At 37.7% G+C, this 23,702-nt stretch overlaps 1 protein-coding gene across 10 annotated transcripts in view; it reads left to right on the forward strand.

Moving 5' to 3' along the window:
- APC (APC regulator of WNT signaling pathway) overlaps window positions 1–23,702 on the forward strand; it is a 133,869-nt gene that overhangs the window by 23,773 nt on the left and 86,394 nt on the right. Inside the window, exon 1 of one of the 10 annotated variants that reach the window (XM_082723692.1) lies at window positions 11,591–11,694. The exons of 8 other annotated variants lie outside the window; for them this stretch is intronic. In XM_082723692.1, coding sequence (XP_082579818.1) covers window positions 11,620–11,694 — 75 coding nt within the window. In that variant the 5' untranslated portion in view covers window positions 11,591–11,619. Of the gene's footprint in view, window positions 1–11,590; window positions 11,695–23,702 lie in introns of those variants that run through there. One more of the 10 variants, XM_082723694.1, reaches the window with a different exon arrangement.

Consider the following 23,702-nt stretch of genomic DNA (forward strand, 5'->3'; position numbering starts at 1 on the left):
GTTGATTAATGCTGGTGTCTACTGAGAGAGGTAGTGGAATGTGCAGTGAAATTTGGTCCAGTTCTTAAGAAATCTTACGTTTTGCTTCCATAAAAGCTATATGACACTTCAAATAATTCTACCCAATCTTGGAAGACTTGGCAAAGAAAGTTTTAAAAGACTTAACAGGGATGCCTGGGTGGCTCAGTTGGTTAAGTAGCTGCCTTCAGCTCAGGTCATGATCCCAGCGTCCTGGGATTGAGTCCCACATCGGGCTCCTTGCTCGGCAGGGAGCCTGCTTCTCCCTCCGCCTCTGCCTGTGCTCGCTCCCCCCCCCCTCTGATAAATAAATAAAATCTTAAAAAAAAAAAAATAAAGACTTAACAAAGTGAGTGCCTGGGTGGCTCAGTGGGTTAAGCCTCTGCCTTCAGCTGAGGTCATGATCTCAGGGTCCTGGGATCAAGTCCCGCATTGGGCTCTCTGCTCAGCAGGGAGCCTGTTTCCCTCTCCTTGCCTGCCTCTCTGCCTACTTGTGATCTCTCTCTGTGTGTCAAATAAATAAATAAATCTTTTTTTTTTTTTTTTTAAAGGTGGGGGGCACCTGGGTGGCTCAGAGGGTTAAAGCCTCTGCCTTCGGCTCAGGTTGTGATCTCAGGGTCCTGGGATCGAGCCCCACATTGGGCTCTCTGCTCGGCGGGGAGCCTGCTTCCCCCCCTCTCTCTGCTTGTCTCTCTGCCTACTTGTGATCTCTGTCAAATAAATAAATAAAATCTTAAAAAAAAAAATAAAAGACTTCCAAAGTAAATGTGAAGTTCTAGTTTTAAAAACATCATATTGAAGGAGGGAATTACATTTATTCATTTGCCCTGTTTTTCTTTTCTCTCTTTCCTCTTTTTTTTTTTTTTTAAAGATTTTATTTATTTATTTGAGAGAGAGAGACAGTGAGAGAGAGTATGAGAGAGAAGGTCAGAGGGAGAAGCAGACTCCCCGCGGAGCTGGGAGCCCGATAGGGGACTCGGTCCTGGGACTCCGGGATCATGACCTGAGCTGAAGGCAGTCGTCCAACCAACTGAGCCACCCAGGCGTCCCTCCTCTTTTTTTTTTTAATTAGATTTTTTTATTTGTTTATTTGACAGAGATCACCAGTAGGCAGAGAGGCAGGCAGAGAGAGAGAAAGAAGAGGAAGCAAGCTCCCTGCTGAGCAGAGAGCCTGATGCGGGCTCTATCCCAGGACCCTGAGATCATGACCTGAGCCAAAGGCAGAGGCTTTAACCCACTGAGCCACCCAGGTGCCCATTTTCTCTCTTTCCTCTTAAAACGTAGTATTAGGTATTTATTTTGAGTTCTTTTATTAGGTGATACATTATCCTAAATCTTAAACTGAATCTATATGTTAGGTACTTTTGGGGGTAGTTTAGGTGACCAGAGATTTCTGACTTGACTGACTCAGTCCAGTAATTCTTGGACAATTTTTTTCTCTTTACTTAATAATCATATGTTTGGGTTATTTAACCTATAATAGCAAATATTTATCCTCAGGTATCCAGAAGTAAAATAATGTTATAGTCTGTATTTGGCTTTACATGTTTAAGATTCAGCATAAAGCAAGAGGAAGGGAATATTTTCAAAAAGGAAGCAAATGATTTAAACTAGGCGATACTAAATGCAGTTGGTATATAGGGTGTTGAAAAGTGATTATTTCTTTATCTGAGGTAAGGATTTGGGGATATTGGTATGAGAATAAAAATCTTGACTCAAGTATTTGGTTTAAGGTTGTAATAAATGAAGTAAGTGCCATTATTAGGCTGTAATTTATTCTTTTATGTGCAGCAAATTTTGTTTTTAACATCAATAAAATTGGGTTTTTCCTTATTGATTCTGATGTATTTCAAGGTCCACGGTGTATATTACAAATTGGTAAATGATCCATCAACTAATCTAGGTATTTTATGATAATTTAAATGTTAAAGTGATATTAATTTTTAATTGTTTCCCTTGGAGAAAGTCTATTTTATTTATTTATTTTAAAGATTTTTATTTATTCATTTGAAAGAGAGCAAGAGATCACAGGAGAGGCAGAATCAGACTTGCCGCTGAGCGGAGAGGCAGAATCAGACTTGCCGCTGAGCGGAGAGCCAGATGTGGCGATGTATCCTGGGACCCTGCATGACCTGAGCCAAAGGCAGACACTTAACTGACTGAACCACCTAGGTGCCCTGAGATATATATATAGTTAAGATTTTGTTTATTTCAGAGAGAACACATGAGCAGGGAGAGAGGCAAAGGGAGAGAAACTCAAGCAGACTCCCCACTGAGTACAAAGGCCTGCTGGAGGGCTAATCTCACAACCTTGAGATCATGCATGACTGAGCCAAAATCAGGAGTCTGATGCTTAACTGATTGAGCCACACAGGCACCCTAAAGATTTTTTTTTTTTTTTAAAGTAATCTCTGCATCCAACATGGAGCTTGAACTCATGACACAGATCAAAAGTCACATGCTTCACTGATTGAGCCTGCAGGCACCTCATGAAAAGGACTATTTTAAAAAACTCATTCTCTGTGCTTCTTTTTCTTGAATTCACCGTGATAACCATAAACATTTGGTGCTGTTTTGGTAACTAAAGCCCCTGAGGTGTTAGTGTTAAAATGTTACCTTTCTGAATAGAGTTTATAAGTTTGTATTTTAAGTTGTATATTGGGAAGCAATCTTACAGTTATTTTTGGTTTTTGGTAAAGATCCAAATTAACAACATTAAATAAGACATACTTTTTTAAGGGGAAAAAAAGATAAAACATGAAGTCTTATTTTAAACAATTAGTCTTAAAAAATTGATCAGAAATTTTTTTTCCCAAGGTGATAGTTTAAAACATTGGTTGCCCTAAACCTGGAACTTTACCTGGATTAGGTCATGTTAAGAATTTAGAAAATGGGGTGCCTGGGTGTCTCAGTCGGTTGAGCATCCGACCCTTGGGTTACAGCTCAGCTAGTGATCTCGGGGTTGTGGGATCGAGCTCCGTGTTGGGCTATGTTGGGTGAGGAGTCTGCTTGGGATTCTCTCTCGACCTCTCTGTCCTACCCCCAACCCCAGCCCCACACATGCTTGTCTCTCTCTCTCTCTAAAATAATAGATAAATAAATCTTTTTTTTGTTGTTGTTAAATTTTTATTTATTTGACAGGCAGAGATCACAATTAGGTAGAGAGGCAGGCAGAGAGAGAGGAAGGGAAGCAGGCTCTCTGCTCAGCAGAGAGCCCGATGCGGGGCTCGATCCCAGGAACCTGGGATCATGACCTGAGCCGAAAGCAGAGGCTTTAACCCGCTGAGCCACCCAGGTGCCCCAATAAATAAATCTTAAAAAGAATTTAGAAAACATAATATCCCCCACTTATAAGCACATATTTCAGTATTATATTAGTTGGATAAAATGGTTGCTAAAGATGACATTGTGGTTTTTTGTTGTTCTGTTAACAACATAAAATTAATAAATAACAGTGTTGTCAAAATTGCTAAAATAATACCAAAAAAGCAAAATTAAATATCTTGTAGACTATAAAATTGAATGTTTTCCCCTGCCATTATATTTTCCGATTGAAAAAAATCTTTGGTCATTAAATTGAACTATAAGTTAGTAGATATAGATATATATATACAGATAGAGATCTATATAGATATATATAATTTCTGATTATCCTCTTGAGTAAGAGCTAAAAACTAATCTTATTAATTTTTGTGGCTCTCACCTCTCATCGTGTATCGTAATTTAATTGCCCATAAAGTAAAGTCTAAATTTTTTAACCTAATAGACAAAATAAGAATCTTTGCCCTGAAGAATTCCTAAACACCTTTCAAAGCTAGTTCTGTTGCTATTTTCTGTTTGAAATCTTTCTTGATCACCTAGCCAGAAATCATCTAATCTCTCATCCTTTGATACACTTTGCCTTGTATTAAAACTTTTGTTATAGGGGCGCCTGTGTGGCTCAGTGGGTTAAGCCTCTGCCTTCAGCTCAGGTTATGATCTCAGGATCCTGGGATTGAGCCCCAAATTGGGCTCTCTGCTTGGCAGGGAGCCTGCTTCCCCCCTCTCCCTCCGTCTTTCTCTGCCTGCCTCTCTATGTACTTATGATCTCTCTGTCAAATAAATAAATAAAATCTTTAAAAAAAAAACAACAAAACACTTTTGTTATAAATGTTTTAGGTCCCCTACTTGATTCTAAATTGATGTCCCACTCATCTTCGTATCATCTACATTAATACACTCAGCAGTATGTATTGAATGTGTACTGTGCACCAAATACTGTTCTAGGTGTGAAGGAAACAGCAGTGCACAAGAATCTTAGGTTCCTGTGCTCATGGAATTTATATTCCAGTTTGGCAAGCAATGAGGAAGACGGAAAAATAAATACATAGATACATGGATAGAACCTTTCAGATCTTAAATGATTTGAGGACAAAACAACATGCTGTGGTGGAAAATTTCAGTTCAGTACCACTGTTGATAAGGTAATCATGGAAGGTCTCTTTGAAGATAGGACACTTATGCTAAGATCTGAATGATACGATGGAGCAGTCATTTGAAGATTTGGGAATAGAGTTCTTGAGGTTGAAAGAAAGGCCACACAAAAGCATAAGACAGAACAAGAGGATGATGTAGGGGAGAAGAGTGGGAATGGAAGCAGGAGCTAAGTTACATGATTTTATAAACCAAGGTAAGGAATTTGAAATTTATTTGAATTTCATTGGGAAGTCATTAACTGCTTTGAGGATTTTGTGGACCTATTTGATTACATTGGGCCTACTTAGGATCATCTTTTAAGGTGTTTTTTTTTTTTTTGTTGTTGTTGTTGTTTAAGATTTTATTTATTTATTTGACAGAGTTCACAAGTAGGCAGAGAGGCAGGCAGAGAGAGAGGAGGAAGCAGGTTCCCGGTCGAGCAGAGAGCCCGATGCAGGGCCAGATCTCAGGACCCTGAGATCATGACCTGAGCTGAAGGCACAGGTTCTAACCCACTGAGCCACCCAAGTGCCCCATCTTTTAAGTTTTTATTTTAATTGTTTTAAAAAGTAATCTCTGTACCCATTGTGGGGCTCAAACTCACTATAGCAAGATCAAGAATTGCATACTGTACTGACAGCATGTGTCTGTTTTTATGCCAATACCATACTGTTTTGATTACTATAGCTTTATAATGTTGTTTGAAATCAGGAAGTGTGGTGCCTCCAGCTTTGTTCTTTTTCAAGATCACTTTGGCTATTCAGGGTCTTTTGTGGATTCATACAAATATATTAGCATTGTTTATTCTATTTCTGTGTAAAATGCTGTTGGAATTTTGGGGATTTCAATAAATCTATAGATTGCTTTGGGTTGATAGACATTTTAACAATATCCTTCCAGTCTATAATCATGGAATGTCTTTATATTTGTGTTCTTTAATTTCTTTCATCAGTGTCTTATAGTTCTCGGTGTACAGATCTTTCATCTGTTCAGTCAAATTTATTGTGAAGTATTTTATGCTTTTTAATGCAATTGTATATCTGACATAATTTTAATCCTCTTTAAGTATACCATAAGTGTAACTAACCTAGTTGTCGTTATCAATTATTGAGATTGTTTCTAACATTTCAGTAGTGTAAACAATACTAAATATCTTGGAATATAACTTTTTGTGCATGCATGTAATTATATGTAGGATAATTTGTTTTAACTGGACTTTAGTATAAGCATTTTAAACATTTTAAGGACCTTTGAAACTACTGCCTATTTTCATGTATCCTCACTGACCCACAGTATTATTTTAATTTAAATTTCACCTTTTAAAAAAGAAAAACTTTTTCTCCTGTAAGCAGATGTCTCCTGAAAGCAATGCTGTATAGCACTCTAAATTAAAAGGCATTTCAAAAATGGCCTCCCTCCCATCATGCAGTAGGAACTTTGGCAGCAAAAGCTAAAGTAGTGCTTGCTATTTCTCAGTCTTGGTGGCACATACTAATGCCTGGACCTCATTTTTTAGAGATTCTGACTTAATGGTGTTTTAAATTCTTCCAGCTCCTAAAGTGATTCTACTGTGCAGTCACCTAACCTTAGAAACTTAGTCCCAGGGCTATATCACATTTTTTCCACCAACAGCGCTCAGGATTTTTTATTTAAAGTATTCTGTTTCCTCTGTAGAAAGTTATATTTTGCAAAAGTATTCATTATTCAGCATTTGCTCTGCTTTTATTCCATGAGAATGACTGTACTGATGCCTTTTGGAGATTAATTTTAAATCATTCCTTATACTCATATTTAGTGAATACTTATAATGCACAAAATATTGTGGTATACACCATGAGACATACAAGATAAAATCCAGTGTTACTCTTCTCTCAAGATTGTTATATTCAGGAATGGGAAAGGAGATGTGCACACAAAGGTACAAAATGTGTGCCACAAAAGAGATGGTATCAATGGAGGAAGAGGAGGTGAGCTGATTCTAGATGGGGTGGTAGATTACTTCATGGAAATATATATTTAAGCTGAACTTTGATTTGGACCATAGAACAATAATAATCCTTTACTTTGAAGTATTTTATAGTTTATAAAATTTGTTCAGAATTACACATTTGATCCTTAAATAGCTCTATATAATAAGCCAAACAGTTATTCTTCATTTTACAGATGAAAAAGTAGCCAAACTTTAGAATAGTTAAATGACTTATCCAAAGTCGTAGAGCTACAAAATGAAAGATTCAGAACTTTGAGACTTAATCTTTAATCTCTATATACTGGAACCTTCTACTGTATCAGATTAGAATAAAGGCAAAAGTCCTACCTTTAAGGTGACAGTACTTAGTTTGATTGGACTATTATTAGGATGCAAGTTCTGAAATAGTTAAAGATTAAGCTGTGGTGTGGTAGACAGAATAATGGATCCCCAAAGATGTCCACCTCTCAATCCCCAGAATTTGTAAATATGTTAGATTTTATAACAAAGGGGAATTAAGTTTGCAGATGGAATAAAGTCACTAAAGAGGTAACCAGAAAATAGGGAGATTGTCCTGGATTGTTGAGGTGGACCAGTGTAAGAGTCCTTGAAGTGAGTCTTTAAAAATGTAAGAGAGAAGTAGAATAAGAGCCAAAGAAAGAAATGACAGCAGCAAGATCAGAGTGCTACAAATTGAGGACTTGAGGACTTGATCCACTGTTGCTGGCTTTGAAGATGGAGGAAGGAGGCCCTCAACCAAGGAATGTATTTGGTCTCTGAAAGCTGGAAAGGGCAAGAAAACAGATTCTGCCGCAGGCCTCCAGCAAGGAGGACAGCCCTGTAGATACCTTGATTTTAGTTTAGAGTGAGACCCATTTTGGACTTCTGAACTGCAAAAAGTGTGAGATAACACATTTGGTTGTTATAAGCCATGGACTTTGTGGTAATTTGTTATGGCAGCCATAAGAAACAATACAGATAGGAAACCTTTTAGTGTAGGAAGTATAGGAAGACTAATTAATTAATGTGCCATTCAGGGCACTCCATGATTAAACTCCAAGTTGTTTCAATGCCACTGTTAGCAGTGGAAAGCCATGAAATGTTCTTGAGGTGTAAAAAAATATTTTGGTATTTGCAGATAAGAAAGGAGAAAGATTAGAGGGAAAAAAACTACTTAAGCTTTAAATATTGGTGCTAGGAAAATTTATTTTGAGAAATTTTTCTCTTGAGGTGACAGTATATACAGATAAGTAAAAGATTTACTCTTATCTCCTGCTTAGTTTATACATCACTAAAAATTCCATTGCCATTGTAACAGTTCAGCTCCTTCCCACATTCTGTGAAAAATATAGAAAATATGGGAGAACTGGTCCTCATAACCTATTAGGCCTTTGAAATCTCATTTTATTCTCTTCTTCTTCTTTTTTTTTTTTTTTTTAAGATTTTATTTATTTATTTGACAGAGAGAGATCACAAGTAAACAGAGAGGCAGGCAGAGAGAGCCTGGGAAGCAGGCTCCCTGCTGAACAGAGAGTGGATGCAGGCCTGGATCCCAGGACTCTGGGATCATGACCTGAGCCGAAGCAGAGGCCTAACCCACAGAGCCACCCAGGCACTCTCATTTTATTCTCTTATGCTTTTTCATTTTACTATAAACCAGTATAAATCTAAAGACCTGAGATTTCTAAATGAATCTGAGCTTTATCTGATTACTTAGCACCTGGAGAACTTAGATTTACACTATTGTGTGCTTTTTTGATACATAGTTACTAGTTTTTGTTTTGTTTTGTTTTGTTAAGATTTTTTTTTTTTTTTTTGACAGAGAGACATCACAAGTAGGCAGAGAGGCAGGCAGAGAGAGAGAGAGGAGGAAGCAGGCTCCCTGCTGAGCAGAGAGCCCGATGCGGGACTCGATCCCAGGACCCTGAGATCATGACCTGAGCCGAAGGCAGCGGCTTGACCCACTGAGCCACCCAGGCACCCCATAGTTACTAGTTTTAAAGGAAAAAAAAAAAAGTGTTGCTATCTGCATAGGCATAAATGTGTTCTATTTCAGTATACCTGAGGTCTCCAGTAAAGAGAAAGAGTTAAATATTGATAAAGCACAAGAGTGGATTAAGATAACAGGAAGGAGCACAAATTTTAACTCCTTTATACTAGTTAATAATGTTGTCTATATTATTCTTGTCAGTTTTTGAAATCACAAGCCTTCTTTTTTTTTTTTTTTTTTTTTAAAGATTTATTTAACAGAGATCACAAGTAGGCAGAGAGGCAGGCAGAGAGAGGGGGGAAGCAGGCTCCCTGCTGATCAGAGAGGCCAGTGCCGGGCTCTATCCCAGGACCCTGCGATCATGACTTGAGCCGAAGGCAGAAGCTTTAACCCCCTGCGCCACCCAGGTGCCCCTGAAATCACAGGTCTTAAAATTAGGCCAAACGTGTCTGTGTTAAAATGGAGTGCAAGATTTAAGACATTAAGAATCCTATTCATTTATTTAGTCATAAATTTTTTTAAGCTGCAGAAGATGTTCTTTATTTAAAGATGAACCCATGTGTTCATATTTATGACATTTACAAAAACAGTCACATCTGATCATAAATGAATAGATATTTGAAATCAAAGGCATGTTTATCAGTGCCTTCTTGCAATAGCCTTAACATACATTTATTTCTGTAGAATTTCACTTTAATCAGTAAATATTTTTAGTGCATACATATATATGTAGTCTTAATGCTAACATGTTTATTTAAATAGGAATGGCAGGAGCTGTATTCTGAGATACATACAAACAAACTTGGAACACCAATTAATGTTTTAATGATCTTCATTGTGTTCAGACTTGGCCCAGTACCTTTTGATTGTATATGCTTTTAACTGATTGTTTTTAAAATGGCTATATACATTTTAAAAATAAAATTCAAATCCGGGGCATCTGGCTGTCACAGACTTTAAGCATCTGTCTTCCACTCAGGTCATAATCCCAGGATCCTGGGATTGAGTCCCACATCTGGCTCCTTGCTCATCTGCTCATTGGGGAGTTTGCTTCTCCCTCTGTCTGCCACTCCTCCTGCTTGTGCTTGCTTTCTTTCTCTCTCTTACAAATAAATAAATAAAATCTTAAAAAAATAAAATTCAAATCAAACTTTTGTGGAATACTTAAAGAGAAAAAAGCTTACTGAATAATTCAGTTGGCAATAGTGTAAATGTGAAGTTTTTAGATTGGCTTGCTTTTAGATTTGAATTATCATGATTAATAGACATGTAATGGTCAGAGTTTTCTTTAAAGTTTTGTCATTTGAATCACTGATTGACTTGAGCAATACGTAACAGTAAAAATTTAGACATATTTTAGCTACAAACTGGTTTACTAAATAACAACTTGAATCATAGTCTGAGTCAAGAATTGTTTCTTAGGATACTAAGAAGTTATTTTTAGGAGCTACTAAAGTATATTCTTTGTTTTGAAGGGTACTTTTACTTTCCAGAAGTTTAGGCCGTCTGAGGAATTATCTATTCTGAATTTGTCACAAATGGTCAGTGACTATATAAATAATTAAGTCTTGTTCAGTGAATCATGCACTTTCAGTAAGAGACTCTTGAAAGCCTTTTGTAAAACTAAGTCATCCTGACGAAAGGGCTATTTGAGATAGAGTCAAACTGATTCACATTTCCTTTCTTTCAAATATGAGGGAAATTATTTCTAAATATATTTGAACTTTTAATATATAATTTTTTCTAATTACTAGTAATATGTGGTCAGTGTTTGCTCATGTGTTCAACAAATACTTGGAAGTTAATTGCTATATATACGATAGCAAGGTATCAAGATATACAATCAGGCATTATAAGATAGACACAAAGAAAAACCATTGAAAAGCACAAAGGAAAAAGAGAAAACTCGAAAATCCCAATTTCCATGGATGACCACTGAGCACTGGTTATGCACACATCTATGAGCATTTTGCTATGTCTATTACTAATTCATACATTTTTTAATAAAATGGAATTACTCCAAATAGGCTGTTTAATGGCGTGCTTCTTTTCATGCTATTAATTTTAAAAAATGAGAAAAGGTTATCATAAATAACATCTCCTTTAAAACCCTGAAGTTAAATATCCTTTTAAATTTGAAATAGAGGGTGCCTGGGTGGCTCAGTGGGTTAAGCCACTGCCTTCAGCTCAGGTCATGATCTCAGGGTCCTGGGATCGAGTCCCGCATCGGGCTCTCTGCTCAGCAGGGAGCCTGCTTCCCTTTATCTCTCTCTCTCTGCCTGCCTCTCCATCTACTTGTGATCTCTGTCAAATTAAAAATAAATAAATAAATAAATTTGAAATAGATCATGGACACACTGGTCTTCCCCCATTTAAACCAAAATTGAAATCTACTTTAAATTTTTGGCAGTTTGAATTTGCCCTTCCACCTTACAAATATTAGTAATTTAAGCTTCACTTGGTTTGATTTAAATGAAATGTAGAATTTGCACTAAGAAGTTTCAAGTTGGTAGTAGCTGACAACACTTAACTGTGTCAGGGACTGCTCTAAATACTGCATCATTTATATTAACTCCTTTATTCCATATATCTCCTGTTTTGTAGAGGGAATTGAAGCACTGAGCCTTTAAGTGACTGAAATCCACACAACTACTAAGTGGCAGGAGCAAACTGTGTGACTCTATGATTCTGATCTTAGCCACTGTATGCTTTTGTGGTGACTGTATTTTTCAAACATAGTTCAAGTGATTTACCCAACAAATCAGTGACTTGTAATGTAAATTTATTTGTTGTAATGCATTTAATAGAATTTTTTTCTCTCTGTGCTGCAAACATGTTAATCTCTACAAATGAGGTATAATTTATTAGTCACCCACCGACCTCCAGCATCTCATGCTAAGCTTTCTGCCCCGTAGACCTCCCCCACCCCACCCTATTATACTAGTCAGCTTCCTTGGCTTTGGTGGGTTGCCTGGGGACCCGGGCAGTGAGGGCCCACCCATCAGCAGTAGATGCGGGCTGGGGTTCGACTGCTGTGCGGTGGGGCGGGGCTTGGTGCTCTATTGCGGAGTGCGGGTCGGGAAGCCGAGCGTGAAGCAGCTGTGTAATCCGCTGGATGCGGACCAGGGCGCTCCCCATTCCCGTCGGGGACCCGCCAATTGGCTGGACGCAGGCACACGTGACTGACATGTGGCTGTATTGGCGCAGCCCGCCTGGGTGTCACTGGAGACGGAATGGAGGTGCTGCTGGGCTCGGAAATGGGGTAGGTGCTGGAGCCACGATGGCCCGGCTTGCTGCGGGGAGGCGGGGGTGGTGGGGGGTGGGAGGCGATTTTCTCTTGCGCTGTCTGAAACCGGTGGCCTTTCCTTGGCACAGGGTCTGTTGCCACAAGTCAAGCCAGGAGGCAGGGGCGTCTCCCCCCTCCCCGCCTAATGCAGCACAGGAGATGGATTTCCTGTGCTTCTGATCCAGGGTTTTTGACAGAAGAGGAAGAAGGGGGGAGGGGTAGGAGTGTTAAGGGGAGTCTGGTGAGAAAGAGCTGTTTTTGAAGCTAGAAGGAGGTTTTGTTTTTATAATGCCTGTTGACGGAGTGCAATAACAGTATCTAAGGAAACGGGTAGAGGACAACAAAGAATGGAGCATATTCATGGCGAGGAGCAAAAGCTGTAGCCCATTGAAAGGCTTTTTTTCCTCCCTGGCCACAAGGACATATGCATTGGTAGCCAAGAGAGAATACAAAGCTGCTGCTGATGTCTTACGTGAACCTAGTGGACAGGGCTTCTTGGGAGAAGAGGAAGAGGAGGAGGCAGGTACTGCAGAGCTTGAGAGGTGGTTTTGGTTGATTGGAGAAATTTTGGTTACCAAAAGTGCCTGCTTTTGCAACACATCTAAATGAACTGTCTCTGAATAGGGTGGCAAAAAAATTTTACCAGCGTCTTTGTTAGTTACAAGTCGAAATGGTAGTGGCTTTTTGTAGATGACTGCAGCAGTGCTCTTCTCCCTCTGTGAGGCTGAAAAGACAACTGCAGAGGAATAAGAAACCTTGCAGCAATGCTGGTGGTAGAAGTCCATTTACAAGAAGCCGTGGTATATAACTGCAACCTAGTAGGAGGAAAAAAAACATTTAATTTTTTAAAGTAGGAAGAATACCAGGCTGAAGTGTTTTGACAGTGGAATGTATGGGACACTGATTCTGCATCACTAAAGAGATGTTAAAATTCTTGGCTTTAACATAAATCCTATAGGAAATGTTAATAAAATATGTATGAAGCAGTGTGGCTCTTTTCCTTTGTTAGTGTAGCTTTATGCCATCTATTAGGTTATTCAGGAGTAAATCACCATAATGTGAATTACTTTATGAAAAATTAAAAATTATAACGACAGATCTATATTAAGTAATTTTATATTGTTCTTTAGTTACTTTTAGATATTATTGAATAAACTCTAAAGGCAAATATTTTAGATTAAAGCACCAAGATTTCTTTTTTTAGATACGTTTCTGTTTAGTAAATACTCATAAGATATACTCTTGATACAGTGTTTTCATTGCACTTATTTTTTCTTTTTCTTAAATGTCTAAAAACATATGTTTTCAGATTAAACATGGTTTTAAATACTTAATATTTATGCTTATTATAGTAGCCAGCCTGCCACACCTCCCTACTCCCTGAATAGGATGACAGTGGCTTTGTAAAGCCCTTCAGGATCAGTGACAGTGTCTCTTAAATTGTGCTTATATAGTGGAAAGTCTTTAGAGAACCTGGAATTTTGTTTCAGTAATTTTTTTCAACATAATAAGGAATTGATCTTGAATAAATTAGGCTATATAGTGTTTCTACTGATAATTTTATTCTTTATTTAAACAATTATTTCTGCTTTAAGAATTACTTGATCATGGATATCAGGGTTAATTGTCCTTAAGATCTCTTTTTAAAATCTGATAGAAACTGTAGCTAGAATTAAAGGTACCACATTAAAATTGCAAATGAATTTTAATAGCTAATACTATTTAGTTCTTTGAACCTCAAGTTAGGATAGCCTTTGAGAGTTTATGATTATCTTCTTTTATTGTCTAAATAGCTAAGTGTAGCATTATTTTCATTTTAAATGTTGAGTATTAATATGTTGTGACTTTATCCAAGGTCATGTATCACATTAGGATGTAAAGAACATAGGTCTATAAAACTATTTCATAATATATCTCATTACATAATGTACAAAATAGCATATAATAGAAATTATTTGAAAAGCAATATAAGTCATCAACAAATTATTAATTAAATGAAAAATAAATCTTACTTGGTATTGAGTTTTTAACCATGATATAAGAATGCTTTGTAAAATACCTGATAGCAAGCAATTGGAGAGACAGCAGTTTTCATAGTGATATTTATAACATACTTTTTAAAAGATCATCTTACTAATTATATGCACACTTCTAAATAGAATAACCCTAGATTGGGGTATTTTCTGGAATTAACTAAGAAATAACTAAAATAAGAAAAGTTGATTCCTTTCCCCTTGTGGTATGAAATACCTAGTAGAAGACTGAACTATTGGCTTTTATGGTCTTGGAAATTGAGCTATTAAGGAATTCAGAAGTTAAATATTCATAAGTTTGCCTATGAACTGAAAGCTATTTATTGATGCTCTGTGGATTTTTGTCTAACCATTTTTCTCTGTTTTTTTTTTTTTTGCTGTCATTAATTACACATAATTTAGCCAGGCTTTTTATATTAAATGTTCTCCTTAATTTCTTAATTTTGACCTTCCCTCTCACCTTTTTTTTTCCCTTTATTTCTCTCTCTCACTCTTTCTCTCTTTTTTAGTATTATGATCTGAGTGAAACATTACATAGTACACAATATGAGATAGGGTATTTTGGTATAGTACCTGAGGCTGTACATTCACTGTGTATTTGAGTACTTATTAAATGCCAGACCTGTAAAATGTTTTGGAGAGTCAAATAAGACATGGAAACTCACCTCTAAGAAACATAATAGAATTAAATGAAATGTTATTAGTAGTTAAACAGTGATTGCTTTGGCTATTCCTAGGATCTTTAAAGGTTTGTATCATATAAAATATCTTCTAATTTAGAAGAATGTAGTAGTTTGCTATCTGAAACATGGTGCTTTGTAAAAATCTGCTTAGAACCACAGATAATTCTGAAAAGCAAATTATCTTGAAGGGTCTGGAATGTAAAATGAGAAGATTAGATGAAGTGATTTTTGGATCTTCTAGTGCTCATAGTCAGTTATCTGTGGTTCTTGATTTCTGCAGGGTCAACTTCTAGAAGGAATGTTATACCAGCTCTTTTTTTGGTATTAGTGGCATCTCTCATATTATGTATTAGATACGTTCTTGAAGATTGTTTTTTGTAAATCAAATCATGACATCATCAGTTCATGTAGGGCAAGCCTTATCTCCTTTATTCTCACACCATATTCCCACTCCCTTTTTTGTCATTCATTCAAATGTGTTCTTAAATATGAATCAGTTCTGGGACATCTGGATGGCTCAGTCAGTTAAGTGTCTGCCTTCAGCTCAGGTCATGATCCCAGAGTCCTGGGATCCAGGTCCATGTTGGGCTCCTTGCTCAGCAAGGAGTCTGCTTCTCCCTCTCCCCCCTGCTCATGCTTTCTCTCCCTATCTCTCTGTGTCTCTCTCAAATAAATAAAATCTTTAAAAAAATGTATGCATCAGTTCTTGTGAAATTTTTAGCATCATTTTGTGTGCCTATTTTTTCTGTTAATGAGGATTTTTATTGTAAAATACACACACGTAAAATATACCATCTTGACCTTTTTTGAATATGTAATAGTTCTGTGGCATTAAGTACATTCATATTGTTGTGAATGTACCGCAGTCAATCTTCAGAACTTTTTCATACTCCCCAGCTGAAACTGCAGCCATTAAACACCAGCTCCTCATTTCCCCCTGTCTGCAACCCTGGCAACCACCATTTTTCTTCCACTTTCTATAAATTTGACTTCCCAGGAACTTCATATAAGGGGAATCATACAGTATTTGTCCCTCTGTGATTGGCTTATTTCACTTAGCATGTCTTCAGGGTTCATCCATGTTGTAGCATGTGTCACAACACCCTTCCTTATAAATGCTGAAAATGTATACCACATTTCATTTATCTGTTCATCTTTGCATGGAATCTTGGGTCACTTCCACCTTTGGCTGTTGTGAATAATGCTGCTGTGAATGTGGGTGTACAGATGATCTCTATAAGTCCCTGCTTTCATTTCTTTGGGGAATGTATCCAAATTTGGCTTTTCTTTTTGGGGGGGTTAGAGGGAGAGAGAGAATCTCAAGCAGGCACCACAAACCTGCAGTCATTACCTGAACAGAAATCAAGAGACAGATGCCTAACTGACTGAGCCACCCAGGTGCCCCATCCTAAGTTTTTTAATTTACATAATTTTAGAACATTTATGACTCAATATTATTTTTAAGCTCCATATATTTTACTTTATATCTGTCTGGTTTTTGGTACTAACTCTTCTGTGATATCTGTGACTGTTCCTCTAGTGAAGTTCCTAGATTTTTTCCAAACCTCTTTTTACCACAAAGGATGAGGTATACATCCTTCTATGTGACTTTTTTTAGACTATGCTAGTTACAAATCCACATAACAAATTACCTGAAGTCTTAGTGACTCAAAGAACAAATATTTATTATGTTAAAGTTTCTGTGGAGCAGAAATTCAAGAATGTCTTAGTTGTGTGGTCTGGCTCAGAATCTCTGATGAAGTCAACATGTCAGCCAGTCATCTAAAGGCTTGACTAAACTGGAGGATCCGCTTCCAAGATGGCTCACTCATGTAGTCTCTTTCCCTTGACTGTTGGCAAGAGGCCTCAGTGCTTTGCCATAGGCCTCTCCATGGAGCTGCTTGAATATCTTCATGACAGGGCCGCTGGCTTCTTCCCTGATCTCAGAAAGAACAAGAAGGAAGCCATCTATGACATAGACTCAAAAGCCACACCATATTTTCTTCATTAGAAGTGAGTCATTATTAAGTCCAGCCCACAAGAAAGGAGATAAATTAAGCTCTACCTTTTGAAGGAATAGAGTCAAAGAAATTGTGGTTATATTTTAAGATCACTACATGATCAATAAGAAGTTTCAATGGAATTTTTTCCTAGGAGAGAATCACTGGATCATAGGGCATTTTTTCCCATTGCTATTATAACAAATTACTACAAACTTGGTTTACCATAGCACAAGTTTATTTTCCTATTGCTCTAAAGGTCAGAAGTCTGAAATGGGTTTCAGTGGCCTGAAATCAAAATAGCAGCAGTATTGGGGGCGCCTGGGTAGCTCAGTGGGTTAGGCCGCTGCCTTTGGCTCAGGTCATGTTCTCGGGGTCCTAGGATCGAGTCCCACATCGGGCTCTCTGTTCAGCAGGGAGACTGCTTCTCTCTCTCTCTCTCTCTCTCTCTCTCTGCCTGCCTCTCTGCCTGCTTGTGATCTCTCTCTGTCAAAGCAAGCAAGCAAGCAAGCAAGCAAGCAGTAGTACTACACTTCCTCCAGAGGCTATAGGGGAGAACCTATTTTCTTTTTCTAGCTTCTAGAGGCCACCTGTACTGGCTTGTGGTCCCTTCCTCAGTCTTCAGTGCTAGCAGCATACTAAATCTCTCTCTGACCCTTTGCTTCTGGTTGTTACATTCGCTCTGTGACTCTGACCCTTCCATCTCCTTAGAAGAGCCCTTGTGATTACCTTATGTCCAGCTATATAATTAAGGAGAATCTCCCCATGTTAAGACCCTTAACTTAATCACATCTGTGAAGTCTCTTTAATCATGTAAAGTAACACATTCAGGGGCTTCAGGGATTAGGATGTGGACATCTTCATGGGGTCATTACTGTCTACTATAGGTGTATATATACACAGTTCTTTTTTTTTTTTTTAGGCTGAAGTTTTTGAGTTTTGGTTTTGGTTTGTTTTTTTGTTTTCGTTTTTGAGTTAGTTATACTTTGGTGAATAATGTTACTTTTTTTTTTTTTAAAATTTTATTTATCTACTTGACAGAGACCACAAGTAGGCAGAGAGGCAGACAGAGAGAGGGGGAAGCAGGCTCCCGTCTGAGCAGAGAGCCCGATGCGGGGCTCAATCCCAGGACTCCAGGATCATGACCTGAGTCGAAGGAAGAGACCCTAACCCACTGAGCCACCCAGGCACCCTGAATAATGTTACTTTTTTAGGTAAATTCACATTTTCATTTATCAGATTTTTTTAAAGTATAGTATATAATGTCACTCACATCGTAAATAAATAGAACATTGAAGAATATTAAAATATATTTCCACCAGCTATTTTTAGATTCTTGGTTTTATTATCACTTAATATGTGTCAGTATATATGTGTCGTTTATAATAGAAAGTGAGAAACTTTAAAGCAACATGGCCTTATACCTTTTAGGCTTGTTATTATACTATTTCTTTAGCTACTCTATCCAGACCTCCTCTTCCTCACATTATGAAATCACCTAGCCACAATATGGTTTCAGTCCATATTTATGCTCTTACCCCTCCATATTTTCCCTGATTCCTCTGTACTGAATTTCGGCTAAATTAAACTGCCATCTATTCCCCCAAATGTCATTTTTCCAAACTCTGAACCTTGATTTTGCTGTTTTCTGAAGTACTATCCTCACTGTTTATTAGCATTTTTGCCATCTTTCAAGTCCCTTGTTGGTTTTTTTTTTTTTTTAAGATTTTATTTATTTATTTGACAGACAGAAATCACAACTAGGCAGAGAGGCAGGCAGAGAGAGAGGAAGGGAAGCAGGCTCCTCACCAAGCAGAAAGCCCGATGAGGGGCTCAATCCCAGGACTCTGGGATCATGACCTGAGCTGAAGGCAGAGGCTTTAACCCACTGAGCCACCCAGGCGCCCCTCAAGTCCCTTCTTAAATGCTTTTACATTCTTAATGCTTTCTCTAATTTTCTCCGGAAGGTATAACTCCCACAGCATTCTCTCAGATATTTTTAAATACAGATTTGCCTTTGAGTTATAGGTAATTTTTATCTTAGCCTGTGTACCCTGTAAGTCAGAATCTTGAGACAAGGCTTTGGGTGAAATACTGTCTTTGGAAAGTGATCCAAGAGTAGAGGACTAGAAGGAATTAAGTAGTGAAGAGGGACAGCCAGCATAAGCGTATGTCCTCAAGTTGATTATCACTTTGGACAGCTGTGGCTTCATCTGTCAGGCTTTTTTTTTTTTTTTAATTTTTAAAAATTTATTTATTTGACAGACGGAGATCACAAGTAGGCAGAGAGGCAGGCAGAGAGAGAGAGAGGGGAGGAAGCAGGCTCCCTGCTGAGCAGAGAGCCCAATGCGGGGCTCCATCCCAGGACCCTGGGATCATGACCTGAGCTGAAGGCAGAGTCTTTAACCACTGAGCCACCCAGGCGCCCCTGTCAGGACTTTTTGAGGAACCACATAGAATTGTCCAACTATAGGAAAGATTTAGATATACTAGCTTCCATCTCCTTTTAGTCAAGGATTGCCCCATCAAATGTTCATTCTTTTTTTTTTTTAAAGATTTTATTTATTTATTTGACAGAGAGAGATCACAAGTAGGCAGAGAGGCAGGCAGAGAGGAGGAAGCAGGCTCCCTGCTGAGCAGAGAGCCCAATGCGGGACTCGATCCCAGGGCCCCGAGATCATGACCCGAGCCGAAGGCAGCGGCTTAACCCACTGAGCCACCCAGGCGCCCCAAATGTTCATTCTTTTATAGGTGTGCATGCATGAATGTTGCGGACCCATACTGGAGTATCGTTAGGACAGAATGCAGAAGATACTTGGTGCAGCTAATGTGCCACTAGTTTGCATCTGCAGTGAGCTGATTGATGCACCAATGACTAGAGTTAAAGGAAGCCAAGAGAATGTTCGGTGGGACACAAACATCTGATATATTTGTATACTGACCCAATGTACTCTTGCTACTGGAATATTAGTCCTTTGCTAGATAATAAGATACTTGAGAATAAGGAATGTGACAACTTATCTTTCCCCCTAGTCTTGTAAGGCACTTGTGAGAGAGTACCACAGACTGGTGGCTTAAAGCTTTGGAAATCTAGTTCTGGAGGCTAAAAGCCCAAAACCAAGATTTCCTTAAGGTTGGTTCCTTCTGGAAACACTGAGGGAGAATCTGTTCCCTGGCTCTCTCCCGAGCTCTTGGTGGTTCCTGGCAATCTTTGGCATTCCTTTGCTTGCAGCTCTCACACTCCGGTCTTTGTCTCCATTGTCACATGGTGTTTTCCCTAGGTCTCTGTGTCCATTTCTTTACATAGCCTTCCTTTAAGGATACCAGTCATTGGATTTAGGGCCCACCCTAATCCAGTAAGACCTTATCTTAACTTAATTACATGTATAAAGCTCCTGTTTGCAAAGAAGGTAACTTTTCAGAGATATTAGCTACCTATGACTCAACATATCTTTTTGGGGAACACAATTCATGCTACAGAGTCTCTTTATAATATGCCTATGATGTCTTGTGAATAGTAAGTTCTCAAATGTTTACTGATTTGAATTGTATAGCCACAGAGAGAAATCCATCATCTTACTATTTTAATGGGAAAGTCATCTTAGACATTCTTTGAATTTGTACCCTCATTTTCTCTCCTTTGCCCCTGTGGCTGATAAAGCACTGCTTCAGTTTATTCTTTTATGTATTTGTCTTTTTGTGGCTGTCACAGAATAAAGCATTTTGGGAATTACAAAAGCTAAGAATTCAGTAATAAACCTTGTCTTAGAGGTAGAGAAATAAAACTCACTAAAGTAAAATGGAATAATTAGAGAACAGGTAAGCCAGGTTTTGTAGTATTTACTGTATAGTCAGCAGGAAGGCTCATTATTGGCTGGAGGGGACAGAAAGGTTTTATATAAGCAACAGAACTGGGCCTTAAAGGATGGAGATACATTAGCAAAGCACAGTGGAAAAGGATGGGATATTCAAAAAGATGAATTGTGAACAAAAGTACAAAATAGTCTGTACGGAATAGTGATAAGGGACTTGAGGAGGGACTTTATATTGAGACCTAATAGAAATTAAGTTTGGAAGGTAGAAGCTTATCAGGTATAACAGGTTATGAAAGCCACGTAATGGTAGTGTTATGTTGTATGGTCTTTAAAAGCAGGAGCATTAGAAACATGTAGGAGTTTGAATTCTGGCTTAGCAATTTGATTCGTGTTCTTAGGAAAGTTATTTAGCATTTTGAAATCCCATCTTCCTTAACTCTAAAATGGTAAGTGATACTGCTTCACTTTTTTTTTTTTTTTTTAAGATTTTATTTATTTGACAGACAGAGATCACAAGTAGGCAGAGAGGTAGGCAGAGAGAGAGGGAAGCAGGCTCCCGGCTGAGCAGAGAGCCTGACTCCGGGCTTGATCCCAGGACCCTGGGATTATGACCTGAGCCAAAGGCAGAGGCTTTAACCCACTGAGCCACCCAGGCGTCCTGCTGCCTCACACTTTTAAAGAAAAAATGAGATATATATATATATATATATATATATGGCATATATGTGGGACACTTATACTACATAGCATAATGTAAGTATGCAATAAATGGTAGGCTTTCTGAGTTTCACATACCAAATACACAGAAAAGCACATGTATAGAGGATTTAAATGATAAAACTTTTTACACTTTTTCCTTTTTTTAAATTCCACTGGGATATTTATGAAAATTAATCATGTTCTTGACTACAAGACAAACCTTAAAAAAATTTTCCAGATAATAGCAGTTTTGTAGGCAGCAGTTGCCAATCAGTCTAATAAATAAGAAATTAGTAGCAATTAAAAAAATGACTCAGAAGTCATCTTATATACCTAATAATTAAGAAGGGTCTTCCATGTACCCCCAAACCAAAGAGGAAATCTATTGAAATTATAAATTATCAAGAAATAAAGAGAAAAATACTTTATGTAAGATGTGAAAAATGAACAAACTAGTAAAATCATAAAACGTGAACAAGTTATGGTTTATTGCAAGAATGGAGGAGGATGGGTCAAAATGAGAAAATCTTATAATTGACAGCAACAAATTAAAAGAAAAAACTGCATAAATCTGTGTTATATCAAAAGGTGTTGTAAAAGCATTTAGAAACTACTCCTAATAAAAACTTAAAGGAAGGGGCCCTTGAATGGCTCAGGGAGTTAAGCCTCTGCCTTCAGCTTGGGTGTGATCCTAGAGTTCAGCTCCCTGCTCAGTGGGGAGTCTGTTTCCTCCTGTCCTTCTTCTCCTCCCTCTGCTCATGCTCTCTCTCTCTCTCTCTCTCTCTCTCTTTCAGTCTTTATCTAAAATAAGTAAATAAAATCTTCAAAACAAAAACAAAACCAACACAACTTTGGGGAGCCTGGGTGGCTCAGTGGGTTGGGCCTCTGTTGGCTCGGGTTGTGATCTCACAGACTTGGGATCAAGTCCTGCAGCAGGCCATCTGCTCCTCAGGGAGCCTGCTTTCCACAGCCGCTGCCCCCCACCTACCTGCCTCTCTTGTGATTTCTCTCTGTCAAATAAATAAATAAATAAATCTTAAAAAACCAAACCAAAACAAAACTTTATAAATTAACTTGGGGAAATGACATCTTCATGTTACTAAATCTTTAGGTACACGAACAAGATATGTTTATAGTTTTCCTCATATATGTTTTGGACTCTTTTTGTTCAGTTTATGCCTAAGTGTTTTATACTTCTAAAAATTATAAATAGGACCTGTCCTTCCATTTCATCTTCTATCTGATATCTCCTTTGTATATAAAGGAAAGATTTCTGTATATTTTGGACTTCACTAAATTACTCAATTATCTTATTATAGTAATATTTAATTAATTTTTTCAGATATTCTAGGTATATAATTATGTCATCTGCCGATAGTATTCCTTTCTAATTTCATTCTTTAATTGTGCTGACTAGTGTAATGAGCAATAGTGGTAAAAATGGACTTCCCCTGACCTTAGGAAAAGATCTACTGTTTCCACATGTATTTCCAGCTGATATGGATCATATCAAAGAAGAGTCCTTTTAAATTTAGTGTTCTCAACAAGAGTGGGCATTGACTCTGCAGAACATATTTTCACCATCTTTGGCATAATCATTTTTTTTTTTCTGTGAAGATCTATTAGCATGTCAATTTTCTAATAGATTTTTATTGGAAATTTTGGATTTTCTATATCTTTGGGGTTTGATAAATTACATTTTTTAGAAAACTTTTATGTTTTCAGATTTATTTGCATGCAGTTGAACGAAGTAGTCTTGTGATTCTTTTGCTCTCTTTCTGTTGATATTTTCCTCTTATTGCCATCTAAAAGTGCTAGCAAATACATATTTTTTAATCCATCAAAACAAAACAATAAAAACAGTTCCACCAATTTAAAAAAAAGATCCCAAACCTCTTACATTATTGATAATAATGATTACTCCAGATTTAATTCTAACAATATTCTCTTGCCAGCCTAAAACTTTTTTTCCTACTTGCATTAATTTTTTAGGATACTTGTAAATTTGCTTTTCAGTGAACATTTGAATAAAGGTCTAAATAAGAGTCCCTTTGCTTTCTTCTCCCCTGCCCTACTCTTATGGGGTGAGGGTCTCTTTAGTGGACAGCTTGACCCTACAGGAAAACAAATTGGGATGTTTCCATACTCTTATTAAAAAGTGAAAGATTGAGGATTGGCCAGTTAGCTCAGGTGGTTAGAGCATGGTGCTAATGAAGTGAAAGATTCAGGTTTTCCCCATTTCATGCGTTAAATTTTGATTTTTTTTTAAAGATTTTTATTTATTTATTTGACGGAGAGAGATTACAAGCAGGCAGAGAGGCAGGTAGAGAGAGAGGAGGAAGCAGGCTCCCTGCTGAGCAGAGAGCCCGATGCGGGACTCGATCCCAGGACCCTGAGATCATGACCTGAGCCGAAGGCAGCGGCTTAACCCACTGAGCCACCCAGGCGCCCAAATTTTGATATTTTTAATGTTGAGTGACTTGCATGAAATTCTAATGATTGCACAAAAGGCTAACGTAAATTTATGATTTTTTGAATTTTGCATAAAGCAGTTTTGAGTTAGGGAAGGGTGGTTGCAACATCTTTAAAGTATACAAGGAAGTATTACTTAATGAAACATCTTCATTTTCTCATTAAATTATATGAAATACCATGCTTTCTAGAGCAGAAATGACTTAATGCTTGTGATTCTGGAGGGGGAAAGAAAAAATGTCCATATGTTCATATGTTTTGTCAGTTTGAAGGGTTGGGTTT

Source organism: Mustela nivalis (genome assembly GCF_964662115.1).
Source record: "Mustela nivalis genome assembly, chromosome: 3".
In the NCBI taxonomy this organism is placed as follows: domain Eukaryota; kingdom Metazoa; phylum Chordata; class Mammalia; order Carnivora; family Mustelidae; genus Mustela; species Mustela nivalis.